The sequence below is a fragment of the Falco cherrug genome, chromosome 12, assembly GCF_023634085.1.
Source record: "Falco cherrug isolate bFalChe1 chromosome 12, bFalChe1.pri, whole genome shotgun sequence".
In the NCBI taxonomy this organism is placed as follows: Eukaryota; Metazoa; Chordata; class Aves; order Falconiformes; family Falconidae; genus Falco; species Falco cherrug.
This window is the reverse complement of record NC_073708.1, coordinates 23,284,991-23,297,158: the sequence shown is the minus strand read 5'-3', so window position 1 is coordinate 23,297,158 and position 12,168 is coordinate 23,284,991. Positions and strand designations below refer to the sequence as shown.

The 12,168-nt window shown below is 44.6% G+C and overlaps 1 protein-coding gene across 6 annotated transcripts in view; it reads right to left on the bottom strand.

Annotated features, from left to right (window-relative positions):
- Positions 1-11,431, bottom strand: part of ST3GAL3 (ST3 beta-galactoside alpha-2,3-sialyltransferase 3) — a 184,189-nt gene extending 172,758 nt beyond the window's left edge. For 3 of the 6 annotated variants that reach the window (XM_055724698.1, XM_055724700.1, XM_055724703.1), the window contains exons 1-2: positions 11,289-11,431; positions 10,455-10,599 (exon numbers count right to left, since the gene is read on the bottom strand). In XM_055724698.1, coding sequence (XP_055580673.1) covers positions 10,455-10,569 — 115 coding nt within the window. In that variant the 5' untranslated portion in view covers positions 10,570-10,599; positions 11,289-11,431. The remainder of the gene's footprint in view (positions 1-10,454; positions 10,600-11,288) is intronic. The other 3 variants (XM_055724699.1, XM_055724702.1, XM_055724704.1) reach the window with 1 other exon arrangement.
- Between the last annotated feature and the right edge of the window lie 737 nt (positions 11,432-12,168).

Sequence of the window (12,168 nt, the reverse complement as noted above, 5' to 3'; positions counted from 1 at the left end):
AAGAAAAGTTTTAGTAACTATATCAAGAAGCTTAAAGCATTCAAAGGTTAGGAAATACCAGCCTAAAGGCAGTCCCTTCATATAATGGCATGGTCTCTATTCATAGAAGCACAAACTATTTCCCAAATAATACAATATGCTGTAATTATAAAACTAACTTTGTGGGAAACAAAATACGCAGTAAGCAGAAGTAATATATTATTATACAGTACGGAAGCTTTCATATTTTTTGTAATGCAAATAAGGCTTATTTTTCAATGTGCAAATTTATCTTTCAGAAGTTTAGAAATATTCAATCTACATCTGAAGCACCTCTAAGGAGGAGGCAAATTTAGAAAATTCAATCAGAATTAACACATTTTTTCACTAGAATTCAATTTGCAGTCTTTACATTGTATTAACTCAGGATTCTGCTTCTAATGAAGTACTGGACTCAAACACAAAAGCTCTGAACTCAAATATACAGAAATTAATGTTATAATACATCTTATTTAAAAATAATAAAAGCTTTTCCAATGTTCAGATAAGGCACTTCTGAACAGAGATTATGGCAACAGTGCTAAAAGAGAAAAGCAGCATTACTAATTTCCTAGCAGTATAATGGAGAACCGCCTATGCTCTATTTGGAACCTGATAGAATTGTGTGGGGCAAGTCTCAAAAGGCAGAAAAGTCTTAGCAACTAAATTCACGGTAATTAGATTTCTAATTATACCTAGAGCATTAGTGATTGCTATGGTTAAAACTGCCTGAACTGTTCCATTATTCCCCTCCTTTCAAAAGCTCAGTTTCGCATCCCTTGAGCAGAAATTCTAGAAGCTTAGTCTGTGCCTGAACATAATTTTTTTTTAAAGTTTAAATAGAAAAGAGAATTCTGTGTTTGAGTATGGAGAGAAAAATTAAACTTTTCCATTACACAAAAAAATAAATTACTACCTTTAAAAAGAAAAAGGCAGTTGCGGTATTCATGCAGCTGGAAAGCATGAAGTACAGTGCCTTTGATGTGGTGAATCTGAATGTTGAAAAACCCCAAACCAGCATTCACAACTGTTCAGGTTGTACACTTCGTTCTTGAGGTACTTCCACAGTGGCATCTGAGGCAACTTCTAGCATCAACATACACTAGCCACATGGTACCCCAATTACAGTACCTACATCAGGCCGCCAGCGCTGCCCATGCAGACCATCACCAGTTTTGTTATCATCAATACGTACTTTGAAATACTGCTGTGTTTTCACAAACATCAGCAGATGATCTCTCTGCCCCAAGCAAGCAACTTCAGCATACTACTGCTCTCCTGAACTTCACAGATGTAGAATGCATAATCACAGGAGAGCGACCCTTGTTTGGCCAACTGGACACTAGACACCATCACAGCTGAAAATCAGTATCTATATAGTATTTAAGGTATTCTGAGATTGATTAATTTGTGACAAAGATAAAAAGATGCAATTGCACTTATAAATTATTAACTTTGTCAACACTTTATTTTAGAGTAAGCCTTCATACATAGGAACCATCTACTTACCTGTTGGGAAAACTCAACTTTTACTGATATCTGTGCCATCTCATTTTTATTACTTCTTTTAAAGCACACGTGTATCTACGCATAACATTTTGAACAGATACTCCTCAAAACATGCACAGTCACTGTAGCTAGAAAAGATAGCAGTTAAACTTTTCGGTATTTACACTGTGTTAACTCTTTTTGTTCCAGGAGCTATTCAGTGGCATACTTCCTGCACCGTTGCAGCTCAGATGAACCTCACGTTTAATCAGTCTCCCTAACACTGAAATCCACCAGATAATAGCTGCAAAAAAAATAAAATACCTGATTTTACCACAGTCTGATTTTTCTTTTTTGGAACAGAGCAAGAAATGCTTAATTCCGACTCTCAGAGACAGATAGATACATGGATTGTCTAGGCATTTGGTTACTCAAAATACCAAGAACTGGTTAAGAAACATCCTGTAGTTTCTGTACCTGACTAGAATCCTGGCACTATCCTCACACACTATTACTGCCTCAAGAAAGCAATGCATACAAGACCAATATAATCATGTGGTGCCATGAAGGAGCAACCACTTGAAAACAGCTATCTCAGGTTCAAACATATATTCAGGATATGCACACTCAGTACAAATTACTTTTTGCTGGATGCCTGGGTGCACAATTACGTACCTTCTGAAGTGCAGAAGAGATACATAATTCATACGGAGCTATGCCTCATGGCCCAATTGTACTTGCCCTTGCAAGTCATACCCACGTTTGGCTGTTTTATTGCCTAAGCCTGACACAGGGATATAAACCCAGACTGCAATGAGAAAAAATGAGTTGTTATAGTGACAACAGCACCGAAAAGGTTGGCAGAAGAAAACAATCTAGGAAAAATCTCCTCTGCAAAACATCCCTAAGTGTGACAGACATGGTCACAATCGGTACTAAGGCCACAGTCAGAAGATCACAGCAGCAACAGCCGTCCAACTCGAAACAAATCACACATCTTTTGCGCCAGAAGTTACTGCCCCAACAACATCAGCAGAACTGACATGAAGCAGAATTGAAGTGGGCATGAAAGGTGCCCAAAAGCCAGCCTTGCCTGTATTAAAGCCAGCGGAGAAAGTCCATGTGATCATTCAAATGAGCGATAGGGTGGAGCTTCCATTAAGGCTGGTAACATCTGAAGGCACGACAGCCGTTGCTGCTGCAATGGCTACAGGTCAGAGGCGTGCACTTCGCGCACCAAGGGGATGTACAGCACAAAATGGAGGAAAGGCAGAGAACCACTTACTAACGCAGATGAGGCGGCCCTCGCAGGGAGGTATTGTTTCCAGCTGAACTCATTGCTAAGGGGTTCACAGTCAGCTGAGTAAGTCCTTTCACCTCTGAAAGCACTCAGCTGCAGAGCAATTGCTAAGAGAGGTAAAGTGCTTTCACTGCATTGTACCTTCCGGAATACAGAAAGCTGCTGACTTTGACCTCTGAAAAACTATCAGAGGACACAGCTCCAGCTGCAGGTAGGACACTGAGTGCCGCCCCTTACAAACACTGTCCCCATCCACTTATCAAATGTCACAGGGACTTATCCTTCCCAAACTTGGAGGGGACTGGGAGAAAATGCACAAGGGCTGAGCAAGTGAAACCCTAAGTTAGCTTAAGGTCAACTGGGCAAAACAAATAAAACCACACCCTGTTTTAAACTGGACAAGTTCCTTCAGCTGCACCAGCCGCTCGCCACACAAATGGGGGGAGCGGGAAATACAAAGGCTTGAACAGGGACTCCAACAGCAACAAGACTGCTGTTGTCAAGACAAGCAAGAGCACTTTACTATTTTAGGATGCAAAGCTCAGACCCAGCTGTGTGTAGGGGGATGGAGAAGTATTCTTGCACCTTGCTTTTCTATCTCACTAAGAAGTCAACATTAGCCCAGAACTAAAACAGTAACCCAGGGCTGAAAAAGCTAAAATGAAGACAAAATCAAGATGAGTACAAGCACAGTGTAACAATCACTCCTTGATCCACAAAGTGCTTAGGGCGCTATGCTCTTAACACCCTTCCCTAAACCTGCCCCTATAGGTTCCTAAAGGCTGAAGTGCTCGGGGAGTTTTCCTCCTCTGAAGAAATCCCTAGGGCGAGGCAATATTATGCTTGCTCCCTCCCTCAACAGCTCTGTCATGCATCATTTCTCCTTGCCCCAGCAGAGTTTTGTCCTGCACTGGTAACGTTACAGCAGCACTAGAAATTCCTGGAGAGACAGCGAGGTCCCTAGAACAGCAAGGTTGTAAAGCAACATTGGGTATCTCACTAAATATTTAGTAACAGGTCAGAAAAAGATGAAACACTTTCATTCTCCTGTTTCTTTAGCCTTCCTTGTGAAATGCTGCCTTCTAAAAGACAGAGAGGCACTCGTGATTTTTCTGTTAATTTTGTTTTGAACTTTTTCATACACCTTAAAAGTTCTCATTCATATTCGTTGAGTAGACAGTCTCTTCTGTCCTAGTGGCAGACAGGCAGCTGCCTCTGGCGAAAAGGGTGGGCAGCCCTGTGCGGTTGCATCAAAACAGCCAGAGCAAGAGGAACCAGGACCTTACATATATCTGTCTCCAGCCAAGCAAAAAGTAGCTGGCACAATTACAGCCGTGGAACATATTACCACAACTGAATGTCCTGAGTTACAGGAGTTTAAGTTTAGCCATGCTCCTTATTCTGGCAGATTAACAGGGAGCACAAAATAACTTGAACAGTGATAACAATTTCTGGGCACTAAATCCATTTTTTCTGTGTTCTACGCATATAAGAGAACCATCCACCACAGCTAGTACACTACAGGTTTCAGTTTCAAGCTGAACACAAGTGGAATATTTTAGTCCAACAGAATTCTTAGAAAAGTTAGGCTACTTTACCAGACAACTGTTGTTTTAACTCCTATTTTTACATTTTTTTTCTAATAATCACTGCTGCCTTGATAACATTACTTCCTATTTTTAACACTTCAAAGCATCAGTTGTAATCCTCAAATCCCTAAAGCATCTGAAAAGTAGCAAAGAGTTCCCTTAAATCTGTAGCTGGATCCATGTTATGAGAACTTTCTGAACATTTGTTCTCAATTTTGGTGCAATAAGTATAGCACTAAGACAGACTACAGAACAGCTGAGTAGATGAAACAAACCTTGAAGTTACTAATAACTGAAACGTTCGTAAATTCACAATGATCTGTCTCAATAATGTTCCCAGTTTCTTCCTGCAATGCAAAGAACACTTAACACTGCTGCATAATACTCTCCAAACCACTTTTTTTTTAAAAAAAAAAAAGGTAATGACCACAAGGTTAAAGTCTCTCAGGCTTTTCAGCCTGGGGAGCAACAGCAACAGGAATAAATTCACCTTAAACAAAGCACGAAAACACACACACACACACAGAGAAACAGACACACACACCCCCCTCAAGCCAAGGCCACAGACAGATACGGTTACCACCACCATTTGCTTGCCACCCTTCACAACAGAGGCATGAGTGCCTTGTCATTCTACAGTAAAAAAAGGATATGCTCCCTCATCCACCTAACGAAAAATTCAGCCAGCATAGCTCAAACCCCCTTCATGAGAGATTTATGCTCCCAGTGCCAAGTTGAGCTGGCCCAGAGATGTTATTTTTTATACGAGCACTCTTGCATTTCCCTCTTCTGGCAAAGGCAAGTAGGGTAGTAACTCCCAGAGATAATGGTCTGAACACGAAACTATTACACGCCTTTCTCCACAAAGGGGACAAGTTTGTCTCTGTGGCCTAGTTGATCACACATGGACTGAATGTATTTTCATTCGTTTTTCATTAAACGACAGAATGGAAAGAAGTCAGATGTCAGTGTATGCAAGATCCACTCCCTTAACAGAATAAATGACACCCCTAGTAACTCGATACAACAGTTGTACCCGCACTACATACCACCACACATACCAGGAGGCTTTAGCCACATGAGGAAGAACATGCATGTTCCAAACTCTTGTAAAAAGATCCATTTCTTCTGTACATTTTTCATCCCTAATACAAGAACTGACAAAAATACCACTTCACTTTGAAAGAGAGGAATCAGTATTTATATTAAAGATAAAGGTTTGATTGCTTTTGATTAATTTAGCCTTTTACTGCTGCAAGACTAGTTTCCATGGAAATGCAAGCAGACCAAAAACCTGCAACCAGAAGTGAGTCAGTTTTGCCTGTTTATGTCTCCTCAGTTCCCATGGAAACAGACATTAAAAGAAAAATGAATAAAAAGGATAAGGGTCCTGAAATACCTTCAGAAAATCTCTTCCCAGAGCTTTATCTCTTTGGCTGCCTTTCCAGAATTAGAGTTGAAAATAACACAGAGCAACAGATGACAGAGTAGTGACTTGATTTCTTTATGGAGACATCAACAGAACATACCTGGAGATGTTTCAAAAGCTACATTCAAACCGACAAGCTCAAAATCTATAGCTACAAATTGTATTAACTTACGTTTTGGCAAAAGTACCTGAAGTAGAGTATATATTTCTTCAAATTAATTCAATGCTAATGTAGACAGAAATACAATAGAGAACAGGAAAATAGCGTCACACTTTTTCCCAAGTATATTTCAATGCTGGAGGGGGCGGGGTGGGGGGGGTGGGGGGGGTGGGGGGAGACAAAAGAAAAGAAAAAAGCTGCCTTGGGGTATTGAGTCCAATATTTCCATAGCCAGGACATTTTTAAATGGAATCATTCCTTCCTTACAACACATTAATTTTTAAGTTGCAAAATCAGCTATACACATACTAGGTTAAGTAGCAAGCATCAGTATTGAATTTTAACATTACTATATTCTGTCCTTCAGTTACAGGTAAAAATGCATTCCTCCAAGGCGATAAAACAAATCTAAGAGGCACTGTCAGCAGGACTCCATCTCCCATTGTACTTTTCAAAGATAATGGGGCACCTTCCCACCTGCTGTCTTCTTCACACTTGGACAGATAACACCTTCCTTCCTCCCCAGAGTCAAATGCATCAGGGAAGGCAGAAAGGAAAGGACAGGCAGTTGTTAGGAAAGAGCCCGCAGTGCACATATCAGACCTTCAAAGCTTGCACCTATCGCTACCTATCACTATATAAGAATTCCCCAACAACTCAGGTGTCCAGAAACACAATGAACAGTTACGATTATCTGCTGCTGCAAGGTCCTTCTAGAATGTACAGGTCAGCTAAACTGATGCCAAACTTTTACTTCTTTTTGTCTCCCACACCGCATTATCAGTACTACATGCTTAACACACCTCCATGCAACTCAACACTCTTAACCAGAGGGCTGCAGCATCCATCATTATTGCCTGTCTGGGAAGAACGTGCAAGGATGGCGTACATCTCTTACCATTACTGTCAGAGGCTGAAGCTGCATTACAGAAATCAGGAAAGAAAAAGGAAAGCTTACCTCTGTCCTAAACACTGTGCAGATACTCCCAATGATCACCAGAATTCAAACGCTCTCCTGCATTCACACAGCGTTACATACCACTTCTCTGCACTTTGCTACTGCTCTGAGAACTAACAATATATTGCCACCGACATGAGACAAGGCTCGAGGAAGAGTAGCCAGCCATGATACTCACTAAAAGGATGAGAGAGGGGTAGCAGTCACAGGAGATTCGTCTTGAATGCAAGAAGCAGTTGAATTTAATTCACCTTAATTAGTTCACATTAGTTGAATTCAATCTATTCTTGTCACAGGAAAGATAAGCCTTAGAGAATTAATTCTTTCCTATTCTCCTTTGTATTTTGGCAAGGTGTAGAGTCACACAGTAAGGAGAACAATCTCTCAGAACTCACTAAGGCATCACTCCAGGAGGACAGATTTAAAGTCAAATGGAGACAGTTAAAGAAACACTGATGTGTATCTTTCAGTCTATGCAGAAGTTTAGCCTCCTTTCTTGGAGATGTCAGAAGTACAAATAAACAAACGCTTTTCATTTATTCATTTACTTTAGCAGCTAAATACACAAACATTGAAGTCTCAGCTTGACTAGATTCCTTACAGTTACCATCAAATTCATCCATAACAACAACATACACAGGCATTTTCTAAAACATTAAATGAACAAACTACACAAGCAGCAAGTAAGCAGATCAAATATTTTTCACCATACTCTATGACAAATTTGTTTGTGTCTGATACTAAGCACAGGTGTCAAGTTTACCGAAAGGAGTCTCTGAAAATATTGCAAGGGTGTCAGATGTCAGGAATAGCTTAGTTCGGTGCCTCCTCTAGCATAAAGAATGGAACAGAGAAAAGATGAATGTGACCACTGAAGCTAGGGAGTCACACAGAATAAAGACACTGGTCACAAGAAAAGAGAAAATAATTTAATAAGATAACTTACACATAAAAATAATAATAAAAAAATCTTAAGAGTATTAAGCACCCCAAAATTTAACACATTAACTTAGTTTTTGCCTTTGGGGACATGAGCATTATCGTATCCATCTTAAGGAAATTTACAAGGTCACACGCCAAATTGTAATTCAGGAAATAAAACCACAAACAGTTATCAAGCACCACCTGTCCTGTGCACTGAACTAAGCAAAGCTCCCTTTCAGAAAATAGAAAGTATAATTGCACCATTATACATTGTATCACATTACCCATGCTCAAGGAACCCTAATCATGGTTAAATGAGCAACTTCAATTCTGTCATTTGTTAACTTTCAAATGCCTATTTATAGAAGCTTAACATTAACTCTTCGTATCAAGTTTCACAATACAGGCTTTTAAATTTGTATTTTAAATCTGCGTTAAGTTCCTCATGCATAAAATTACATGGTAAATAAAACATTTTTTGATACATACAAAACTCTGAAGATCAACTAAAAACTGGTACCACCTTAACTGTTTTCAAAAGCAATCACATAAAATTTTGCCTTCTTACACTAGAGGACTGTTCACACTAATATTTCAAGGTGCTTCATCTGATATTTAATACACAACTCATAAAAGCATCTAGAAGAAAAGCAACATTGGTACAGCCTGTATCAGTTGTGACAGCTGATAAAGATCAATAAGCATCAATACCATCATTGCTTTGTACACACTGAAGAAGCTTAATGCAAGCACTGCATCTTACAAGAATAAATGAAGAACACATTTTACACACAAGATTAGAAAAAAGGAGACACACATCTAACAAAAAGTCCGTGACATCACCTCACAGTGCTATCACAACATCCTGGGGACCCAAAAGCAGCCAGTTCACTCAACAGAAATTATTCTGATTAGGCTGGCACTTAAACTCATCTTTTAAGGTTCCATTTATAGAAATCCACAATGTTTGCATATATATTTGCAACATCACATCACAAAACTTGCCACAAAACTCCCCAGGGACTGACATGACATAAAATAACAAATGGCATGCAAAACTACAGACACAAAACCCAAAGAAGTGAAACCTGAAGAAATTTAGAAACCATGCCAGCACCTTGGTATACGTCACACAAACACAAAGCTTCTCCTCCACGCTTGACTAAGTTCATACATGAAGTTGTGGCCTGAAGGGTTTTTTTGCAGGCCTGGGTAAGTTCCAACACAATTTCTGGTGGTACGAAGGAAGCAAAGGATGGCAGGTAGTATAATTTCATACACATCTTTATGTAGTAGCAGATATGGCAAAACTTTACTTAACTATATTCTGTGCTTATTTGCATGCAGGAAGAATTTTCTATACCTCATCGACAAAAGTGCTAGTTTTAGGTCACAATCAAGATTTTTTACTCCCTCTCTGAAGCACAAACCTAAAGAAACAATCCCTGCTCAGAAAGACATTATGCATCTCCTTTTACAAATTCAGTCTTACAATATCTGTTCTAGTGCAAGACACCTTAGCAGTCCTCCTGTCAAAATCACTGTATCAGTGCAAATGTCACATCCAAGTCATCATCTGGCATCATGTAAAACTTTACTTAGAGCATGTAAGTAAAGCATGCAGAGGTAGAAAAATATTAAGTTTAATAAGCACTGCAGTAGAAACCTCGCACAGCATGCAAAGAAACACAATACAGCGAAGATGGAATTTGACCGATGGCTTTTTGTCAGACAGAAAACCAATCCTGGATCAGTGTTTCTCAGCCGCTTGATCCAGGGAGCAACGGTCGGCTGTGAGACATCTGAAATAGCCCATGGAACAGCTGCAGAGAAGGCTGGCTTGCATTTTGGGTGGGAGGGGGAATTGTTTTCCTGTTTTTATATTTTCGATAAACAATTCTCACATGCAAGCAAGAAAGCAATCAACACAAGCAAAAATAAGAGCAGTAACTGAGCAATCAAACCTCAGCCTAGTTTGTATCTCATTGCAACTAAAACCTCCCATGACATTACCACATAGTACAATCCTCAGATTGTATTCAATGAGGTCAGATGTCTCTTTGGACTTAAAAAGGTTGAGACACATCCTTTCAGATGACAGATAATTGGCAGATGATAACATGGAAGATAAATGGAAGCTGAGGATTTCTGAAGGACAAAGTAAGATGATGAGATAACCAGCATATATGATTACAGAAAGAAATCAAAATCCACCACGGAAAACCCCCTTATTTCAGGTGTTTTCAAACGTACAGAAAAAGTCAGGAAACAAAAAGTATCAGCGCACAAACTCTTTATTTTGACAATTAGGAATCATAAACTAACAGAGAAAATTCTAAGAACCAAAGTCTCTAATAGTAGATTTATAAAGTGTGAACCTGCTTTCATACCCAGTAATAAAAGCAAAGCCATAAAGAGCATTAGGTAATCATAAATTCAACCCCTTAAGCATACTAAAAGCTCCAGTATTTGATTGGGCTTAATCACATCCCTCTAATACTACTAAATCAGAACCACCTTAGTGCTACTGCAACTCTCTGACAGACGTTTCGGGAGCCCAGGAGCAGTCACACGGTGCTCATACTTACTTGAATCCTCCCATCTGAGAAGGTGCAACTTCCAAGCAGAATAGTAGAGAAATCCCAGTACCAGAAAGAGGCAGAGGGCTAGCAGCAGGTTACGCATAAACACCAACAGTCCCATCTTCACATGAAATCTGCTCTTCTACATGACCTGTGGAAAAAAAGAACCACCTTGAGGTTGGAGCCACCTTCTCCGACAGCCATCCTTCCCAAACACGCGATCCCACACCCACAGACCCAACCCGCAAGGTAAAGCACGCCCGTGGCCCAAGCGGCACCAGTGAAGGGACAACCGCCACCTCGGCCGCTGCCCTTTTTCTGTCACAAGGGCAAACGCCGCTCCGGGGAGGCCGGAGGGTGCCGCAGCCCTGCGCCCTGCTCGCCGCTACGCCCCAGCCCGCTCCAGATGATCGGACCCAGAAGGGCCGCGGCCGGCGAGGCCTGACGAACACCGCGCTCCCGCCAGGCGCAGGGCAGCCCAGCGCGCCACGGGCACGGCCACAGCGCCCGGGACTCCACGGGGCCGGGCCGCCGCCCGCGGGGGCTGCGCAGGTCCCGGCCGGAGCCCGCCGGCAGCTCCGGGCACGCCGCGGTGAGGAAACGCGCTGCCCTGACGGCGGGGACGCGCCCGGGAAGAGCGGGGCCCGCCCGGCCCCTGCAGGACCGGCCGCTCGCCGCCGGCGGCTGGCTTTGAACGGGCAGCGGCACCGCCGCCCAGCTGCCGGCCGGACACCCCGCCGCACCGCCCCCGCCCCGCCGGGCCCCGCCGGCCGAAACGGCGGCGGCCGCCGGGGCCGGCCCCGCTCGCTCGCCCCCCCCGCGCCCCCCGCCCCTCCTCACCCGGCCGCCGCCGGCGCTGGGCGCTCGGCCGCCGGCTGCGGCCCCCGGGCGCGGGGCTGCGGGCGCCGCCATGCCGGGCGCAGCGCAGCGGGACCGGCCGCCGCGGCGCTGAGGGGCACGGCGGCCGCCAATGGGGCGCCGGGGCGGGTCGCCGCGCCGCCGACCCGCCCGCATAGCGGCCGCCGCCGGCCAATGGGGCGGTGCGGGGGGCCGCGCCCGCAGCCTATCGCGGGAGGCGCCCGCAGCCAATGGCGGCCGGCGGCAGGGGGTCGCCGCCGGAGGGGCGCTGCGGCAGGGCGGCGGCGCGCATGCGCGGAGCCCCCAGCGCCCCCCGCCCTGGCGGGGCTCTCCCGGCCCGTGGCTCCCGGTCGCTGCCCCGCGCACCGCTCCTCCTGCGCGGCTTGCGAGCGGCACCCCGAGCCGCTGCAGGGCCCTCGGGCGCTCCGCCGCGCCGCTCCCGCCTCCGGCCATGGCGCTGCGGGGCCCCTGTGACACTGCACCGGCTGTTCCGCTCCGCAGTGCCTCGCTGCTGCCGCCCCCGCGCTGCCCCCAGCTGAGGCACCCCTGGGTCTCGCAGCGGCCGCACGGTACCTCCACACCCCCCCCCGCCCTGCCCAGCCTGACACTCCCCCCCTCCCGCCCTGCCCAGCCTGGCCCACAGCCGCCGCACAGCGCAGCCCAGCCCTGCCTTGCTTCCCATCCCTACGACGCTGCATCCAGCCACGCCACACCGTCCAGTTTAGCACCCAGTCAAGTGCCCCCGGCCACTGCCTTCACGCTGTCTTCCAGCTTCTGCAGATCCTCACACCACTGCACACCCAGCAAGGCCGTGCCCAGCCTCTGCACAGGCTTCCCAGAGTGGCACAGCCTCCACCACGGG